General features: G+C 48.9%; 1 protein-coding gene across 2 annotated transcripts in view; it reads left to right on the top strand.

Moving 5' to 3' along the window:
• Nucleotides 1-20,331, top strand: part of DLG5 (discs large MAGUK scaffold protein 5) — a 120,048-nt gene that overhangs the window by 73,906 nt on the left and 25,811 nt on the right. For both annotated transcript variants that reach the window (XM_065922699.1, XM_065922698.1), the window contains 9 exons: nucleotides 5,323-5,582; nucleotides 6,802-7,114; nucleotides 11,121-11,305; nucleotides 13,296-13,421; nucleotides 15,742-15,874; nucleotides 16,306-16,433; nucleotides 17,431-17,606; nucleotides 17,942-18,045; nucleotides 19,907-19,999. In XM_065922699.1, coding sequence (XP_065778771.1) covers nucleotides 5,323-5,582; nucleotides 6,802-7,114; nucleotides 11,121-11,305; nucleotides 13,296-13,421; nucleotides 15,742-15,874; nucleotides 16,306-16,433; nucleotides 17,431-17,606; nucleotides 17,942-18,045; nucleotides 19,907-19,999 — 1,518 coding nt within the window. The remainder of the gene's footprint in view (nucleotides 1-5,322; nucleotides 5,583-6,801; nucleotides 7,115-11,120; nucleotides 11,306-13,295; nucleotides 13,422-15,741; nucleotides 15,875-16,305; nucleotides 16,434-17,430; nucleotides 17,607-17,941; nucleotides 18,046-19,906; nucleotides 20,000-20,331) is intronic.

Below are 20,331 nucleotides of genomic sequence, written 5' to 3'. Positions count from 1 at the left end.
CCTAGGAGATAATGTCTCAGAGGGGTGAACTCACTTTCCCTTTCTCTGAAAAATTCTGACATTTGAATTAGCTCTTTCTTGTTAATCATATTTATTGATGGTTTACCTCCCTCCAAAGGGAATATTCAGTAGTTCCAGGTTTTGGTTTTCTTGACTGCAAAGATCTTCTGATAACCCAGAATCTATGTTGGATGAGCCACGTGATTCCTAGACTGGAGTTGGAACAGTTAAACAGGCTTTTCTGGTTCAGTGCTATCATTTGAGGAATAAGGAAAAAACCCCACCCAAGGGCTCATATCCCCTGAGGTGCTTAGCGGAGGTCAGCAGGCCCTGACCACCTCTTAGCTCCTCTTGTAGTTTGTTCTCTAGGGCAACACCTGAAGAACGTTAGTACCTCTAAGTCAGAGTAGAACACTCTTTTGCTTAAAACCCTCCTGTGGTTCCCATGTCACTCGGGATATAATCTTGGCAGTGCGCCTTGTAGCCGTGTCCACTTCTCTGGCCTTTTTTCTGTGTGTCCATTCCTGCTTATTCCCTGGACCCCAGCCCCTCTGCCCTGCCCTTCTGTTCGTGCATGGAGCGTGGCTGGTGATTCCTGCCTCAGAGCCTTTGAACCTGCTCACTTCTCTGCCAGGTCTGCTGTTGGCTGCTGTTCTTTATTTGCACCCAAGCTCAGAAGTTACCTTCTTAGAGACGCCTCTTCAGGCTTTAGCCTCTCTCCTGACCTACTCTGTGACTCAAAAATCCCTCTCCAGCTCATTATTCTATTTTATTTTTTATTTCCTTGACAGCCCTTCTTATGCTCTCAGGTTATTTTATTTGGTCTGTTTTTCTAAATATCTACCTATCTCTGTCCCTGTGTGTCTGTATCATCCCATCAGGTTAAGAGGGCCTCAGACCACAATCATTGTGTCTGACCACCATCACCAGCGTCTAGGACAGGACTGGAACATGTTAGGTACTTGTGTTGGAGTATGCAGCATCACCCCCAGGTCTGGTGATTTACTAAAAGAATTTGTACAACTTAGCATGTAATTGTACTCATGGATAAAATTTATTTCAGCAAAAGGACACAAAATCAGCCATGGAAACCGGTCAGTTCAGTTCAGTTGCTCAGTTGTGTTGGACTCTTTGTGACCCCATGAACCACAGCATGCCAGGCCTCCCTGTCCATCACCAGCTCCTGGAGTTTACCCAAACTCATGTCCATTGAGTCGGTGATGCCATCCAGCCATCTCATCCTCTGTCGTCCCCTTCTTCTCCCACCTTCAGTCTTTCTCAGCATCAGGGTTTTTTCCAATGAGTCAGCTCTTCGAATCACATGGCCAAAGTATTGGAGTTTCAGCTTCAGCGTAAGTCCTTCCAATGAACACCCAGGACTGGTCTCCTTTAGGATGGACTGGTTGGATCTCCTTGCAGTCCAAGGGACTCTCAAGAGTCTTCTCCAACACCACAGTTCAAAAGCATCAATTCTTTGGTGCTCAGCTTTCTTTATGGTCCAACTCTCACATCCCATACGTGACTACTGGAAAAACCATAGCCTTGACTAGATGGACCTTTGTTGGCAAAGTAATATCTCTACTTTTTAATGTGCTGTCTAGTTTGGTCATAGCTTTTCTTCCAAGGAGCAAAAAGCGCCTTTTAATTTCATGGCTGCAGTCACCATCTGCAGTGATTTTGGGGCCCCAAAAATAAAGTCTGCCACTGTTTCCACTGTTTCCCCATCTATTTCCCATGAAGTGATGGGACCAGATGCCATGATCTTAGTGTTTTGAATGTTGAGCTTTAAGCCAACTTTTTCAATCTCCTCTTTCACTTTCATCAAGAATCTCTTTAGTTCTTCTTCACTTTCTGCCATAAGGGTGGTGTCATCTGCATATCTGAGGTTATTGATATTTCTCCCAACAATCTTGATTGTTCTTGCTTGTGATTCATCCAGCCCAGCGTTTCTCATGACGTACTCTGCATATAAGTTAAATAAGCACAGTGAAAAATACAGCCTTGACGTACTTCTTTTCCTGTTTGGAACCAGTCTGTTGCTCCATGTCCAATTCAAATTGTTGCTTCCTTACCTGCATACAGATTTCTCAAGAGACAGGTCAGATATTCTGACCTGCCAAGCCAGTGTGTTATGGTATTCCCATCTCTTTATGAATTTTCCACAGTTTGCTGTGATCCACACAGTCAAAGGCTTTGGCATAGTCAATAAAGCAGAAATAAATGTTTTTCTACAACTCTCTTGCTTTTTCGATAATCCAGCAGAGGTTGGCAATTTGATCTCTGGTTCCTCTGCCTTTTCTAAATCCAGCTTGAACATCTGGAATTTCTCGGTTCACCTACTGTCGAAGCCTAACTTGGAGAATTTTGAGCATTACTTTGCTAGTGTGTAAGATGAGTGCAATTGTGCAGTAGTTTGAACATTGGCATTGCCTTTCTTTGGGATTGGAATGAAAACTGACCTTTTCCAGTCGTGTGGCCACTGCTGAGTTTTCCAAATTTGCTGACATATTGAGTGCATCACTTTCACAGCATCATCTTTTAGGATTTGGAATAGCTCAACTGGAATTCTGTCATCTCCACTAGCTTTGTTTGTAGTGATGCTTCCTAAGGCCCACTTGACTTCGCATTCCAGGATATCTGGCTCTAGGTGAGTGATCATACCATCGCGATGATCTGGATTGTGAAGATCTTTTTTGTATAGTTCTTTTGTGTATTCTTGCTGCATCTTCTTGATATCTTCTGCTTCTGTTAGGTTCATACCATTTCTGTCCTTTATTCTGCCCATCTTTTCAAGAAATGTTCCTTTGGTATGTCTGATTTTCTTGAAGAGATCTCTAGTCTTTCCCATTCTACTATTTTCCTCTATTTCTTTGCATTGATAACTGAGGAATGCTTTCCTATCTCTCCTTGCTTCTCTTTGGAACTCTGCATTCAAAAGGGTATATCTTTTCTTTTTTCCTTTTCTTTTCACTTCTCTTCTTTTCACAGCTATTTGTAAAGCCTCAGACAGCCATTTTACTTTTTTGCATTTCTTTTTCTTAGGAATGGTTTTGATCCCTGTTTCCTGTACAGTGTCACGAACCTCCATCCATAGTTCTTCAGGCACTCTGTCTATCAGATCTAATCCCTTGAATCTATTTGCCACTTCCACTGTATGTTCGTAAGAGATTTGATTTAGGTCATACTTGAATGGTCTAGTGGTTTTCCCTACTTTCTTTAATTTAAGTCTGAATAGGGCAATAAGGAATTCATGACCTGAGCCACAGTCAGCTCCTATTCTTGTTTTTGCTGACTGTATAGAGCTTTTCCATCTTTGGTTGCAACGAATATAATCAGTCTGATTTCGATATTCACCATCTGGTGATGTCCATGTGTAGAGTCTTCTCTTGTGTTATTGGAAGAGGCTGTTTGCTATGACCAGTGCGTTCCCGTGGCAGAACCCTTTTAGGTTTTGCCCTGCTTCATTCTGTACTCCAAGGCCAAATTTGCCTGTTACTCCAAGTTGTTTCTTGATTTCCTAATTTTGCATTCCAGCCCCTTATAAAGAAAAGACATCTTTTTGGGGTGTTAGTTCTAGAAGGTCTTGTAGGTCTTCATAGAACTGGTCAACTTCAGCTTCTTCAGCATTACTGGTCGGGGCATAGACTTGGATTATTGTGATATTGAATGGTTTGCCTTGGAAACAAACAGATCATTCTGTCGTTTTTGAGATTGCATCCAAGTACTGCATTTCTGACTCTTTTGTTAACTATGATGGCTACTCCACTTCTTCTAAGGGATTCTTGCCCACAGTAGTAGATATAATGGTCATCTGAGTTAAATTCATCCATTCCAGTCCATTAGAGTTCATTGATTCCTGAAATGTAGACTTATACTCTTGCCATCTCCTGTTTGACCACTTCCAATTTGCCTTGATTCATGGACCTAACATGCCGGGTTCCTATGCACTATTGCTCTTTATAGCATTGGACTTTACCTCCATCACCAGTCACATCCACAACTGGGTGTTGTTTTTGCTTTGGCTCCGTCTCTTCATTCTTTCTGGAGTTATTTCTCCATTGATCTCCAGTAGCATATTGAACACCTACTGACCTGGGGAGTTCATCTTTCAGTGTCCTATCTTTTTGCCTTTTCATACTATTCATGGGGTTCTCAGGCCAAGAATACTGAAGTGGTTTGCCTTCCCTTCTCCAGTAGACTGCATTTTGTCAGAACTCTCTACCATAACCTATCTGTCTTGAGTGGCCCTACATGGCATGGCTCATAGTTTCACTGAGTTAGACAAGGCTGTGGCCCATGTGATCAGATTGGTTAGTTTTCTATGATTGTGGTTTTCAGTCTCTCTGCCCTCTGATGGAGAAGGATAAGAGGCTCATGGAAGCTTCCTGATGGGAGGGACTGACTGTGCGGGAAACTGAGTCTTGTTCTGATGGGCGGGGCCAAGCTTAGTAATTGTTTAATCCAATTTTCTGTTGATGGATGGGACTGTGTTCCCTCCCTGCTATTTATCTGGGGCCAAAACTATGTTGGAGTTAATGAAGATAATGGCGACCACCTTCAAAAGATCCCATGCACACACTGCTACACTCACTGCCCCCAACTCTGCAGCAGGCCACCACCGACCCACGCCTCAGCTGGAGACTCCAGGACATTCCCGGCAAGTCTGGGTCAGTCCTTGTGGGGTCACTGCTCCTTTCTCCTGGAAAGGGGTGCATGGGGCAAAGTCCAGAGGAAACCGGTTGCTGAGTTCTGAGAGTCCTGCTCTGGAGTCACACAGGAGAGGCTTAGTTCCCCCAGCACTGAATCATGACAACACGTGAGACGTGTAACCAGGGAAGCCCGTGAGATTCTCCCTGCCCAGGATGTTTTTACTGGGAGTGGTCATATATGTAGCCCCTTGCTTAGCATGCTCTGAAATTCAAGACTCCCAGAAGAAAGCTGGTGTTGAGCCCAAGACACACTGTCCATCTATTCCAGGCATGGAAAAGCCTTTCTATCACTTGGGAAAAGTTTTATATCAGTGCAGTGAACTACTTAGCATTCATGCTGCCAGGGTCGGCTTGCAAGCAGGTCTCCCTAAGGCTAGAAGTCTCAGACCTGCTGTAGTAACTCTTTCCTTACATTACTTAAGGAATGTTTGTGAATGAGTGAATCAGCTCAATGTGACTGCAGAGCCTGTGGAATCAGACCGTGAGACTCCTGAAGGCCAGAGGGTGTAACCTCCCTTCCCTTGTCAACAATCCTTCCCCGAGACAGATGGAGGTCAGTTTGTCCTTCTTCCTGCCCTCCGACCTTTGGTAAGCCTGATTCTCTGGTCCCCAGGTGTTGAAGCACAACGGGTCATCAGAAATTCTCAACAAGCTGTACGACACGGCCATGGACAAGCTGGAGGTGGTGAAGAAGGACTATGATGCCCTGCGGAAGCGGTACAGTGAGAAAGTCGCCATCCACAACTCGGACCTGAGCCGCCTGGAGCAGCTGGAGGAGGAGAACCAGCGCCTGCTGAAGCAGACGGAGATGCTGACCCAGCAGAGGGACACGGCCATCCAGCTGCAGCACCAGTGTGCCCTTTCCTTGAGGAGGTGGGAACCTGGGTCACCCCGGGAGGCAGCGAGTCAGCCTGGCTTTTGCTCTCGGAGAATGGCCAGAGTGCCAAATGCCACCTTCCCTGCCGGGGACTGCTTTCTCCTCTGTGGGCCCTTGGTTATCTGCAGGGCTCCCTGCCACTTTCTGGGGTAAAAAGAGCACATTGAGCTCTTTCAATCAAAAGTTATGTTATCTCCAGAAATCATTTTCCTGACTCAGCATGTCGTGGGCGTTGTGCTCTTTTCTCCTGTCTGAATGACTCAGGTGTTCTGACCATCCTGATTCAGAGGTTGCCCCACACGCCTCTGCCCTCCCTGTCACTCATCCACCTAACAGATAGGGAAGTTAATTGTCCTAGGCAGTGTTCTTAATAAAAAGTTCTACTTTGTATTAAGGTAGATAATCTGTAGGGCTGTGACCCCAGCCCTCAAACAGTGTTTCTTGAGTACATTGCTGTGGGACACCTGTCCTCGGAGATGCCTATTAGCTTTATATGAAAGGTGGTCTCTGGCTGTAAGAGCGTTTGGGAATTGCCAGGTGGCACAGAGACAGGGGTCTGCCCTGCAGGACTTCTCAGAGCCTTTAGCCTGGTACTGTGCCCTAGATTCTCCCAAGACGGGGCAGAGTGCAGTGTCTCCTAAGCATCGGTCAGCAGAGGGCACACTTTCTTTAGTGGAGCTCCATGCAGGGTTGGTGCCCCAAGGAACCCACATTCAGAAGCACTGCTCTGGAGCTGCAGGCTTTAATTTGCAGGATTGCCTTCATGGCAGGATCTTCCTTGCCTGGAAGGACTGAGCTGTGCCCTGATGCCAACCTGGTGACCTTGAACCAGTCACCTGTATCTCAAGGCCTTATCATCTACATCTGTGAAATGAGCTGGCCAGACTCAATGATCATTCAGGCCACTTTTATCTTTCATAGGCTGTGATTCTAGTGGTTTTTTGTTTTGTTTTGTTTTCTTTTTGTTTTTTAAAATAATGTAGCTTGACCATGGAAGAAAGAAAGAATTATGTTTTTTTCTGGTAGAGGTCCTCCATGCAACTTCCAGTATTTGTAAAAGGTTGAGAAAAAGCCTGGGTCCAGGAGCACTGGTCCTTCATGACTTTTCTCTCTTGGGGGTATGGAGAGTGACCGCTCTTGAATCTTCATGCTTCACTGTCCAGCACCGCAAAGCTGGCCTCCATCCCCCACATCCTGACTGCCCCTCTCCCCCAGGTTCGAAACCATTCACCACGAGCTGAACAAGGCCACGGCCCAGAACAAGGACCTGCAGTGGGAGATGGAGCTGCTGCAGTCAGAGCTGACGGAGCTGAGGACCACACAGGCGAAAACCGCCAAGGAGTCGGAGAAGTACAAGGAGGAGCGGGACGCCGTGTACAGCGAGTACAAGCTCATCATGAGCGAGCGTGACCAGGTCATCTCCGAGCTGGACAAGCTGCAGACCGAGGTAGAGCTGGCCGAGTCCAAGCTCAAGAGCAGCACGTCTGAGAAGAAGGCGGCCAGCGAGGAGATGGAGGCGCTGCGACAGGTCGGAAGGTGGTGAGGGAGGGAGGGCTGTGGTGCATAGGTGATTGGAGTAGCAGGGAGCTGATGGCTTCTCACCTTTGGCCTGCTGCTGGCTGGGCTGGCGGATGTTGCCTGGGTAACTGCTGAGCTCACGCTTGGTGCCCGGCTCTGGTCAGGCTGCAGGGGACACAGGTGAGATCCAGCTGTGGTCCCGGGTATCTGGAGCTGACAGTGTAGGAAGAAGGTTGGATGACACATGCAGATGCTCACCCATGCCCTTGGTGATGTGATGGTTGATTAGTCTCCAGTTGGAAGTCAGCTCAAGGACTTGCTCATTAAGAAGATATCCCAAGGCCAGGTTCCCAAGGCCAGGGTCCCAGAGCCATAGATACATTTGGCCTTGTGAGTCTGGAAGAGCACACTCAGTGTTCCTTTCCCCCTGACATCTGAGGAATCTGCTCTGTGAAGGGGTGGTTGGGCTCATGATGGGAAGTTGGTCTCCCAGGCTGAGCCCAAGGGCCCTCTCAAGCTTTGCTTCCTGGGGGACATTTCTGCAGGGAATGGGGCTCAGGAGCATCCAGATTGAGCCGCTGAGCTTGACTGCTGAGTGACCAGTGGGGAATCTCTATCTTTCCTGCCTGGCCACCCAGACCTCATTGCTGACACTGCTTACTCCTATGACCAGGTGTGTTCTGCTGAGGCAGAACACAGGTCCGTGGACACAGTGCCATGGACATAGGCCCATGGACTCCCCCTATTTGAGATTACCTTTGTATCCTGTTGCTTCATGTGTGACTGTCTTTGGAGTTGCTGAACTTGATCAGAGCAGATTTTCTTTCCATTGGAGTAGTTCTCCATTCATACCTCTCCATTCTGCTTTGCTCTGCAGGTCCATTAGAATAAAGGCTTGAAAACTGGCCTATGAGAAGTGAAAAGAAGGTGTTAAAGGTCGGGCAGTTTGGGAAGGGACAGTGTGTGCCTGGATTGTTGCAGCCAGAGCCCGCTGGACTAAGCCTGAGGCAGGGCTGATACCCGAGGGGTGGCCAGGTCCTCGAGAGCCTCTCTCTGGACAGTGATGCTGCCTCATGCCCTGGCAGTGCTGGGAGCAGTGCTTGGAGGGTGGACCTCCTCAACCACGTGACCTCTTACCTCTCCTGGCGCTCTGGGCCTCTCAGTTGCCTCGTCTACAAACTGGAAATAATGACAGTATCTGCTTTGCAGGGTGGTTGCGACCATCAGCTGAGTTAACATTGAAAACACACTTAGAATAGTATCTGTGTGAAGTAGGAAAGATTTAAGTCTTTATTATTAGGGTTATTTTTATGCCCATGTGAACTTTACCACCCTGTTCGGATTAGGGTGCATCCTATGAAATTGTTTTTATAGGCAAAAATGGGCCAAATAATGACAGAGTTTCATGCAGAGGGAGTGAAATTTCTCCAGACCATCAAGGTGAAAGCCATCATGAAAAGGAATATTTTTTCTTTGATGAAGTTTTTAAAAGACCATAATGAAGAGATTTTTTTTTTTAATTGCTGTAAAAGTCACATAATATAAAACATACTATTTTAACCATATTGACTGCACAGCTCAGTGGCTCTAAGTTCATTCACATTGTCGTGCAGCTCTTACCATCATCCATCTCCCGAATTTTCACCTTTCTAAACTGAAACTTGGTCCCAATTAGATGCTAACTCTCCATCCCTCTGCCACCCCCACCCGCGGCCCCTGACATCTACTAATGTACTGTCTGCCTCTCTGAATTGAACTATTATTCTAGGTAATTGAAGAGATTCTTGATAAGCAAATGTAATGTGTTAGGACTTGGCGATTGCCCTGGAGAAAACATCACCCCATTTTCACATTCTGGTATGAGACCTTAATTGTTGGGGAAAATGTTGATACCAAATAAGGAAAACAGAATGATGAAGAATAAAACGTCAAAAATGCCCGAGTCAGTCACTGAACTGCAACGCTGAGGACAGTGTGTTAAAGCCGTTGAAGGTGGGCCTGTGATAGGCCGGCAGCCATGTGGCTGAGATGATAGAGGTTAATCGTGCTCTTGGCAGGAATGCGGAAGCACGGGGGCGGAGGAAGACCCCCAGCTGCCCCGCGATGCTCGGTCTGGTGGCCCGTGTCGCCCACTCCTCCCAGGGCTCACGCGTGCCTCCAGCCTGGAGCCCTGTACCTTCACAGGGGGCACTGGCCGCGCGTGAGGTCTGCCTGTCAGCTGAGACAGGAATCTTTTCTGGGCACCCATCCCAGTCAGTAGGCGAGGACAGCCCAGCTCCCGCCCCTGCAGCTCCCACAGCTGAAACCCTTAGCTCTCTCTGGAATCTGTCTGACTTCTGGGACAAGACCATTCCCCATCTGGCCAGAAGAGGCTAAGTCTGTGGCCTGGGCCGTCCTGGCTCTGAGGTGTGGGTATGAAGGGTCTTATCTCCCCATGGCTTGCGAGGCCCCTAAGGATTGCTCCCACCCCTCTCCAGCAGCCACTTCTTGGGGGGTCACCTGAGATGGACCTTGGGCCAGGCCAGGGCCCAGGTCTCAGAAGTTTTCGTTCTGCTCGACAGGGCTGGTGGTGCTTTCTCCTTCTGACACCTGTGCCTTCCCATGCTCCCCTCCCTCCTCTCCGTACCTCCTGTTCATTTACCCTCTTTTCTCTTTCTTTGCCTCCCACCCGCCCTATTGTCTTCTCCAGAGCGGGTGTGCAGAGGAAGGGCAGGTGGGGGGCCCTGTCAGGGTTTCGGCCTCACTCTGGCACCTGGTCAGCTCTGCCACCTCCCTCCCTTGCTTTCCACCTCTCAAGAGTGGGCACATCCAGGGACTTCCTTCACCCGGGCCGGTGTCCAACCTCCGGCCATGGGCTGCCAGGTTCGCCGAAAGCTCGCCGGCTTCAGGAGGACGTGGAAACCGGTTGCTGCCCCAGGGAAGCCATGGGGCGCTGCTGCCTTTCACAGAGGTCCTTCCAGATACTGGGTCACTTCCTAAGACAGGCCCCTCTGACAGAGCCGCTGTCCCCTTGAAAGGCAGGCTCGGTCACTTGGACTGGCACTGCTTTCCACTGCTTTCCTTGAACGCAGTTGCATCTCTGATGTCCAGTCCTGCTTGGGGGGTTGAATTTGGTAGAAAGTTGGGGAACATGGTATGAGGGGGGAAGTACTGCATAAAGTGAGGAAGAAGCAGCGGGGAGCAGAGGGATAGCAGGGGAGGCAGTGGGGGAGGCGGAAGATGACCAGAGGAGCATTCTCGTCTTGTGTGTATTTTACTTCTTCAGAAAGTGTTTGAGCTGGAGGAGGAGTTACTCTAGCAGTAGACACTCACTTCGTCATTTATCACATTCTTTGTGTTTTCTGAGGATGGTAGAAGCACAGAGGGAGCTTTCTGTATGAGTGCTTCAAAGAGTTTGATTTGAAATTTTAACGGAGCATGTTGTACTTTGGAAAGAGGTCCAGAAACAGATCCTTTAGATTTCAGCTTTTAAAAGGAACTGAGACACCCAGGACTTCCCCAGCAAACATAGCGGTTGGTGAATTTTCAGATTTAGCAATAACTCCATATGCCAGAGTATAACAGCTGTGTTGTAGACACAACGGGTGGTTGGAAGCGTCATGACCAGCGCTGCACCCTTCACTGCAGTGGGGCCTCTTGTCACATTTTGTCCCAAGCACTCTCTAAAGAGATGCAGAGGGCTTTCTGCAAGACGTATATCCCGTAAGTGGCAGGTGGGGTTTAGGAGGAGCCTTCTGGGGGTCATTTCACCTGGGCCCCTGAGACCAGAGGAGGGGCCGGGCTTCCAGTCCTGGCTCTGTGAGGGGCTGAGAGAGTTTGGGTGAACACTAATATAGCATCACTATTGGTGTGAGCATGGCTGTGGAGTGTGTCGTCACGGTTTGGGGGGTGTCGGAATGGGCTCTGGCTGGGATCCCAGCACTTCCCTCCATCCAGCTCCTGCACCAGTCGGAGGGCACTTCTGGACCAGGAGGCCCAGTAACCTCCGCCTCTGCTCACTCGTCGTCCCCCTGCAGATCAAAGACACAGTGACGATGGACGCCGGGAGAGCCAACAAAGAGGCCGAAATCCTTCGAAAGCAGTGCAAGGCTCTGTGCCAGGAGCTGAAGGAAGCCCTCCAAGAGGCAGACGTGGCCAAGTGCCGGCGGGACTGGGCATTCCAGGAGCGGGACAAGATTGTGGCTGAGCGGGACAGCATCCGGTATGGGTGCTGGGGCGTCCACGGGATCGGGTCTCCCTGTGACGCAGTGGGTCTGTGGGAGAGACAGAGTCTTTGCCACTTACTTCCAGGTCTGGTGGGAGTGACCTGGGTCATCCTTCTCACTCTAGGTGATGTCCCAGTCTCGCCTCATAGTGAAAATTTTGAATTTTCCATTACATCTCAACTTCCTATTTCCCTTCACCGTAGATGTCCAAGTGCATGCTGTGTCCAGAGCATAGACCCTCATGAGGTGGCACAAGGCCAGGCTTTTATCTTAGGGGGCTTCTGGTGCAACTGACGTTTCAGAAATGCATTTTCTTTTTAAAAAACTTTTGATTTTGTGTTGGGGTATAGTTGCCTAACAAACAATGTTGTGATAACTTTAGGTGAACAGCGAAGGGACTTAACCACACATAACACATGTATCCACTCTCCCCCAAACTCTCCTCCCATCCAGGCTGGCACATCACATTGAGCAGAGTTCCCTGTGCTGTACAGTAGGTCCTTGATGGTTATCCATTTTAAATATGGCATTGTGTACATGTCCATCCCAAACTCCCTAACTTTCCCTTCCGCTCATCCTTCCCCCCACAGCAACCATAAGTTCATTCTGTAAGTCTGTAAGTTTCTTTCTATTTGGTAAGTAAGTTCATTTGTATCATAGAAGTGCATTCTTACAGCCAGTATTCATTGATTGCTGACTGGGTACCAGGTCCCTTGAGCTTTAAGGACACCCTGGGAGAGAAATAGCTTTTGAGGCTCCTGGGCATGTGTGATGCCCGTGAGGGGGCCAAGCAATGGGGGCTGCCGGCAATGTCATGGGACAGGGCAATGGGGAGAGGGAGATGCATGAACAGCAAACCCGTGGGGGTGTGCAGGGAACTGGGGGGCAAGTAGGGAGGTCTCCCCAGGAAGCATGGCATTCAAGCTAGAACTTAAGCCTGAGTGGCATTTTTTCTAAATGGAGAAGAGGGATGGGTGCTGCAGCCTGAGGGACCATCATAACAAAGGTGGTTGGTGAACCCAGGGCAGGCCTGGGACTGGGTGTGGCATGAGCGGGGTGCACACTCACAGAGTCATAGGAGAAGCGGCTGACAGGGCTCCTGAGCGCAGGTGGAGAGGACCTCTGAAGGGAAGCCCTTGAGTGTAGACTTGGACCTTGGCCTGGAGTAAGGCCAGGAGAGACCCTAGTGGCGTGGTGTTGCTGGGGATGACTGAGAACCTGGTCACTGAGACTTTTTGTAACTTGTGGCCATTTGGAGAGACAGATATACTCTGGGCTGATCGGGAGGTGAAGGTTCAGGGCTGGAGGGCGACTTGGGGCCTTTGAGAGGTAGGGACGAGCCCACTCAGGGTCCATCTGGGGGCAGGGATGCAGTTGTGGGGCTGGCATAGAGCACAGACTCCCCTGCTGCTGGGTCAGCTGTCCTCACCTTCTGTCTGACTGACCAAGCTGGTCCTGGGATCCCAGAGGCCACATGTTTGTTAGTAGAGACTTTTTAAGCCTACACTTTCTACCTGCACAGGGCTCGGGGGTGCAGAGATGCATAAGACATGATTTCTGTCCAAATGGGGGGCTCCGTCTAGTTGTGGGGTGGAGGGCAACTCTAGAAAAACCTGCATGAAGCATGTGGTCGGTGCTGGAGCACTGGGGCTTGCCAGATGAGCTGGGAACGGGAGCATGGTGTTTGACCCCCAGGTACACTGAGGGTGAAACTGTGACATGAACACTGGACTGCAGAATGAGATGCTCGTTGTCTGGTAACCATGGGGTTGTCCCCTCTGCCAGGTCCAAGGTGTCCTCTCTGTCCCTGTGTGGGATTGGCCTGGGAGGTCTTGTCTCCAGACTCTCAAGCACTCCTCCCGTGCCTCTGGGGCCGAGGCAGGAATCCAGGGTGTTCAGGAGCACGGGTTGCAAGCTTCACTGCAGGCCATGAGTCCTCTGTCCGCTGCCCCTCACAGTGACCTTGCCCTTTGCCCCCTCTGCCAGGACGCTCTGTGACAACCTAAGACGGGAGCGGGACCGGGCAGTAAGTGAGCTGGCTGAGGCCCTGCGCAGCCTGGACGACACTCGCAAACAGAAGAATGATGTCAGCCGGGAGCTGAAGGAGCTCAAGTATGCTGGGGTGGGCGCTACTGGGATGAGCTGGCACCCGGGGAGCACAGGGCCCCCTCCCACGAGGGCACAGCAGCCCCATGGGCAGGCCTGGCCGCCGGTCACCTTACTCAGTCAGTCTGTAAAATGTGTCCCAGTGTTGCCTCTACGTTGAGAGTTAATTAGAAATCCTCAGACCAGCACAGAGAGTGGCAGCGGCCCTTTGGTGAGCCCGTGGAGGCGGGCAAGCACCATGTGCTCAGGTACATCAGAAGGAAGGCCCGTGCCCTGGGCAGTCCGCCGGGGGACAGGCAAGCATGTGTTGTCCATTCATTCCCTCTCTCCCTCCCTCGTTCATTCACCAACTCAGCAAGGATTTGCAAGGCACCTGTTCTTTGTGGACCAGGCCTTGGGGGAGGCACAAGCCATCGGTCCCTGTGGGGCTCACAGCACACGGAGACGGACCCAAGGCAGGAGCATCTGGGAGACCAGTATGTGATGGGACAGAAAGATGACAGATTGTGAAGCAGCGTTTGAAGGTGGTTGTTACCACCACTCCGCAGTCTACTCTGCCTGTGCTTTTTGGGGCGTCAGACACTTGATTATAGTGCTGCTCCAGGGATGTCACTTCAGACTTGGTGGCCCCTCCCAGTGTGTAGGAAATACAAAGATCCAAGCTGAAAAAGAGAAACTGGCAGATCCCAACAGCCATCATTGCAGTTCAAAACAGGAACCAGGCCCTGTAGTTGAGAAGCAGTGGCTCTCTCTCTCTTCGTGAGACCTCCCAACCTGATAGGGTGGTGAGAAGCTAGTGAGTGTGCAAGCCTCGAACATTTCATCGAAGCCTTCCAGAAGTGGGTGACTGCTTCCCCTTCCTCCCTGTTCAACAGCACCTCTTAACATGAGACAAACAGCTTCATTTGCTCAATGAAAACTCAGGAGCCCTGGGGTGTAAGCACTCTAAGAAAATCCCAGAGGTTAAAAGGCAAGAAGGCAGGCTCTCCAAGGACCTAGTTTGGATCTAGCAAGTGGTAGAATCAAATTAGGGCAAAGCCTGGAGCCCTGGGGTGCTTGAGCATGGGAAGAGGTTTTTTGTATAGTAATTGAACCAGAGTTGCCTGGAACTTTTGAGAAATGTCAGGTTCCATTTGTTCGTCCGTTCAGCACATTTGTATTTGCGCCGCCTCTGTGCTAAGTTCTCTTTAACTGGTGGGATGCAAGCAAGGGACTTCCTGCTGCTGCTCAGGAAGCCCCCCGTCTGCAGAAGCAGCAGACTTGCATGGTGGGTGAGAGCTGAGCCACATGCAGTGAATGCGCAGCATAGAGCTGCTGCTCTGTCGGGAGGAAGGCTTGGAGAAGGCTACTCACAGGCTGTAGGCTTCTAGAGCCGGCCACACATTCTTGATCACGGCTCAGACCCAAGTGTGTACCTGGGAACACGTCCACTTGATCAGGAAATGAATTATGAGTGTGTCAGGGAAGTACTGACGAATTTGGAAGGTTATCTGGGCCCAGGTTTTAGAAAGAAGGATGTTACTGGGAAATATTGCAAGGTTTCTGAGTCTTTTCATCCTCTTACCTGGGTCTTTCTGATAGCTAAAGCTTTTTATTTTGATCAAATCCAATGTATTAATTGTTTTGAAACTTTTAGTGGATTATGTTATGCCTGAAAATCCTTAATCTATTTTTAGATCTCAAAGATTTTCTCTATACTTTCCTTCTAGAAGTTTTACAGTTTTACATTTAAATCTATGATATATCGTGAGTTAATTTTTACATAAGGTATGGGGTTTAGGTTGAGAGTCTGTTGCCATGATGTTCAGCATCATTAGTTGAAGATGATGCTTTCTTTATGGAACTACTTCTGTACCTTTTGTACTTTGTGGAGCTGATTCTGGGTCTTCTATTCAGTTCCATTGATCCATGTCTCTGTCTCCCTAGCAATTCCACACAGTCCTGGTTTTTGTAGCTGTATAAGTCTTAAAATCAAGTAGAATGATCCCTCCCATTTTTTTCTTCATTTAAAAAATCGGTTTAGTCATTCTAATTCCTTGCCTTTCCATATACATTTTAGAACAGCCTTTGCTACAGAAAGTCTTACTGGCATTTCTATCAGAATTGCACTAAACCCCTACCTAGATAAATTTGGAGCAAATTTCTGAGACTTAAAAACTATGAAAACCCACTGATTCAGGAAGCCTTGACCTGACCCTCGAATTTATTAGGAAGCTGGTGTGTAGTGTAAGGGAGCTGGGCATGGTCCACCTTGTTTCCCAGTGGACTCGGCTGGGATGCTTTGCCTCCCAGAGGGCTGTTGCCATGACTCTCTCTTCGTCCTCAGGGAGCAGATGGAATCCCAGTTGGAAAAGGAGGCCCGGTTCCGGCAGCTGATGGCCCACAGCTCCCACGACTCGGCCATCGACACAGACTCCATGGAGTGGGAAACAGAAGTTGTGGAGTTTGAAAGGGAGACGGTAAACTGCCTGCAGGTCTTTTCTCCCCAGCTGTCCTCAACATGCAGGCTTGGGATGGAAGTGAGAGGGTGGCTGGCCCTCTTGCAGTGCCCTCGTTTCATGGCTGCTAGTTGGGAGGTCAGTTTTTCCTCCCAGGGTGCAGATGCCTCCTTTGCCAGCACTTGTCCAAGCCAGGTGGCAGCCACAGCTTGGTCTCCTGTGTCCCCCAGTAGATGCTGGCAGTGCGTGGAGCGCAGAGCCCGAGGGGGGGGGTGTGTGTCTGCAGTGGCAAAGAGGGGTGGATCACAGCTGCTGAGAGGTTCCATCCTGGGGACCAAGTGCCCCATCAGAGTGAAGGGACAACCCCTGCGTTGGAGTGAGTGGCCAGAGGTGTAAGATCCAAGTGTTTCTCATCACTGCTTAAAGTGAAATGTTGCTGCTCTTCTTGACAGGAGGATATTGACTTGAAAGCACTTGGGTTCGATATGGCAGAAGGTGTGAATGAGCCTTGTTTGCCGGGGGACTGTGGCATATTTGTCACTAAAGTGGACAAAGGAAGCATCGCTGATGGCCGCTTACGGTAAGTATAAGGACCCCAGCTCTGGAGGGGAGGGGGATGTTTCCCTTTGACCTAATGCAGAGGACCTGGAGATACCAGGTGATGTTTATAAGGTATTTCTTTTTTAAGAAAATTAATTTATTTTTGGCTGTGCTGGATCTTCATTGCTGCACAGACTTTCTCTAGTTGCAGCGAGCAGGGGATACTCTCTAATTGTGGTGCAGAGGCATCTCATTGCAGTGGCTTCTCTAGTTGCAGAGCACAGGCTCTAGGGCACATGGATTAGTAGTTGTAGTTCCTGGGCTCTAGAACACAGGCTCAGTAGTTGTGGCTCACAGGCTTAGTAATTGCATGACATGTGGGATCTTCATGGAGCAGGGATCCAACATTTTGTCTCCTGCATTGACAGGTGGGTTCTTTCCCACTGAACCACCAGGGAAGCTGCCAGGTGGCATTTAAATGAATGCATCCCAGGATCTAGGTGACTCCTAGAAGCGGTTTGAACTTGCAGGTTCAACTGTTAACACTGTTCTTAAAGGACATACTGACTCCAAATCGCCTCTGAATCTGATCTTTCTCCTTTTATTTCTGTGTATTAAGGGCGCTCAGGTGGTGTGTGTGTGTCTAGAATGTACATTGCTTTCTCATCCCATGACATAGTAATAAAAATAATAATTAGCACCTACATAGTGCTTGTTAACCACTAAGTTCAAGCACTTTATACAGTTCATTTACCTTTATAATCCATGAGGTAGGTGCTCATTGCCCCCATTTTACAGATGGGAACCCTGAGGCCCAGAGGGGCTACGTCACACTACCAGTAAGTTGTAGAGCTTGGATTTGAACCCAGGCTGCATCTATGAGCTTAACTACTTTTCCCTCCTGGAAGAGGAAATCTTTCTGAACGTGTTTGTGGGGTGTCTGTTTTCTGGTGTTCTGCTCCTGAATAGGAGCAACAGGCATTGGCCCCTGGTCCCACGGCTTCCACAGGCAGTGACCTGGCTTTGCCCCTCCTCAGGGTCAATGACTGGCTGCTGAGAATCAACGACGTGGACCTCATCAACAAGGACAAGAAGCAGGCCATCAAGGCACTTCTCAATGGGGAGGGGGCCATCAACATGGTCGTGCGTCGGAGGAAGTCCCTGGGTGGGAAGGTGGTCACACCACTGCACATCAACCTGAGCGGGCATAAAGGTAGGGGCCGTGGAGATGGATAGGGTACCCCTTTCTTGTGTAGAGAGGATGCGTGTGTTTTCGAGCGTACCTTATTCCCAGAACGAGGTATTGCAGTGTGTGTGTGCTTCCCGCCAGGGGACTGTCTGGGTCTTGCATCTTGCTGTGACTGTTTAATTCACTAGACCAGACATGATCAGGCCCCTGGATGGTCTGACCTGGGTGGGGTGCTGAGATGGATAGTTCATAGTCTGCCAACATCCCTTTTATAAGTTGATCTCACAAAGATGAGGGGAGGCAGCCAGAGGGCCGTTTGACCCTGGCGGGGGTTAACTGGGGGTCTCTGTGGTTTGCAGACAGTGGCATCAGCCTCGAGAATGGAGTGTATGCTGCTGCTGTGGTGCCCGGAAGCCCAGCTGCCAAGGAGGGGTCCCTTGCCGTGGGAGACAGGATCGTGGCCGTAAGTCTTGGGAACTCTCCCCAGTTCTAGACTCCCTGTCTCCCAGTTCCCACCCTGATGCCAACCACTTCTAACAATTCATTGTGTTTTTCTCTCCAACACACTCAAAACTTGTATCTCCCACTTTTTTTTTTTAAGCAACAAGTGTTTGTTATCTTACAGTTTTAGCTCCCACTTTTTAAAAAAACTCAGCTAACCTTGCTTTTTATTTTTAACAGCATGCTTTGAGCTTCTTTCGGGTTTACATCTTTAAATCTGGTCGTTTCAATAAACTGCATGTTCCGTAGTGGCTGTTGAGCCAGTCCCCTGGTGCACAGTGGGGACATTTTTGCTTCTGTGATAGTGCTGCATGGCCTCTGCTATGTCTTGTCATGGGGTATGGTTATGGGTGGGGGGACTGCTGGATCAGAGGCTGTAGGCGTTTATCCTGTGATGTGACCTTTCTCCATGTGCTCTAAGGAAGCTGTGGCCTTTCCAGTCTCATCTGCAGTGTTTGGGGTAGCTTGTTATGTCACATCTTTGCCAGTGTTTTTCAGACTTGGGGGCAAGCTAGAGTTTAAAAGCAATATGGCCCTTGTGAAAAATTTTAAGATGTGGGAAAGTTATAGAGAAAATCAAAACCAACCAAATTAATCTACCATTCCAAGATAAAAACCAAAAATTAGTCTACCACTCCAAGATAATCACTCTGAATATATATTTTTAGGTTTTGATTTTCAAATGATTGCTGAGCTAATTCAGTTATGATATTAAGTAATATTTAAAAAGTTGCAAAGATAGTACAGAAGGGTCCTGTATACCCATCATCTAGTTATGTCTGTCGGCAACATCTTATATAACTATGGTATCAAAACCAGACAGTAGATGTGGGTACAGTGTCTGTGTATAGTTCTTTGTTGTTTTATCACATTTTAGATTAAGAAAAAAAAAAAATCAAGATATAGAACTGTCCGATGCTGCAAAGATCTCCCTCATGTTAACATTTATATATTTTTTATAATTCTATTTATTTTTGATTGATTGATGATTGCTTTACAATATTGGTTTGATTTCTGTCATACTTCAAAATGAATTACCTTTATATTAACCTCTACCATCTTCAGCATGTTCCACCCCCCCAGCCCCCATCATAACTCTGGCAACAAATTTGTTCTCCTGCTCCATAATTCTGTCATTGGGCGTATATTGTGTAAGTAGAATTTATAGCATGTGCCCATTTGAGATGACCTTTGTCACTCGGCTTTATGCTGTGAGCTCTGTCACGTGGTCGGCTGTGCCGATGGGATGGTCCATGATGCCGAGTAGCGAGTGCTCCATCGAGAGCACTACCCCAGTCTCACCGGTCACCTACTGTGTATACACTTTTTAAAAGGATTGGAACAAGTCTGAGACGGATGTGATCAGAGACTCCGGCCTGTGGGGTTGTGGGAGTCTTTGTGATGATACTTGGTGTCACATGATTCCTGTGTGGTCTCCCACACCATGATCTCATTTTCAATCTCCTCCCACCCCTGGGGGTCAAACATGTTTTTCTTCCTTTTTGCTCATGAAGGAGTTCTGAGCCGTGGTCCAGCATCACACAGCAGGAAGCAGCAGGGGTGGGATGCTCCCTGGGACCCCTGGTATTCTGGTCCCAGCCAGACAAGTCCTGTCCCCAGAGCACTCATAAGGCTGTGTATTTCATTTGCTTCAGAAGCCCCATAACTGGACTTTGAGGGCCTTACTGGCGAGGGGCTTTCTCTCCTTTGCCAGCTCCAGACATGGGCACCTTATATAACCAGGCCCACTGTTCAGCATGGGTCAGCAGCTGGGCAGAACCCCTGACCTGGCACGGGCCTGACGGGCTCTCTGTTGGCCCTAGATCAATGGCATTGCGCTGGACAACAAGTCTCTGAATGAGTGTGAGTCTCTGCTGCGGAGCTGCCAGGACTCGCTGACCCTGTCCCTCCTGAAGGTAAGGGCCCCACCCTGCACTGGCTCTGCTCTAGCTGTCTGTGGGGCGGGCAGAGCCTCAGCTTCACGTACCCGAGCTGCTTCCCCACATCTCGGGGATCCTTGGGGAAAAAGTCTTGATTTCTAAGTCTAGGGTGTGCACGAACCCTGACTGGATCCTGGTTTAAAAACCAAAACCAAATAGACAAAACAGACAACCCAGCTATGAAGGATGTTTGGATCTGGACTGGATAATCAGGTGATCTTAGGAAATTTTTACTTTTCCTGGGTATGATAATGGTGTTGAGATGATATAGGAGAATGGCTTTATTTGAGGGAAAGGCATGTTGAAGC

The sequence above is a fragment of the Muntiacus reevesi genome, chromosome 2, assembly GCF_963930625.1.
Source record: "Muntiacus reevesi chromosome 2, mMunRee1.1, whole genome shotgun sequence".
Classification (NCBI taxonomy): Eukaryota; Metazoa; Chordata; class Mammalia; order Artiodactyla; family Cervidae; genus Muntiacus; species Muntiacus reevesi.
This window is presented reverse-complemented; position numbering and strand designations above follow the sequence as displayed.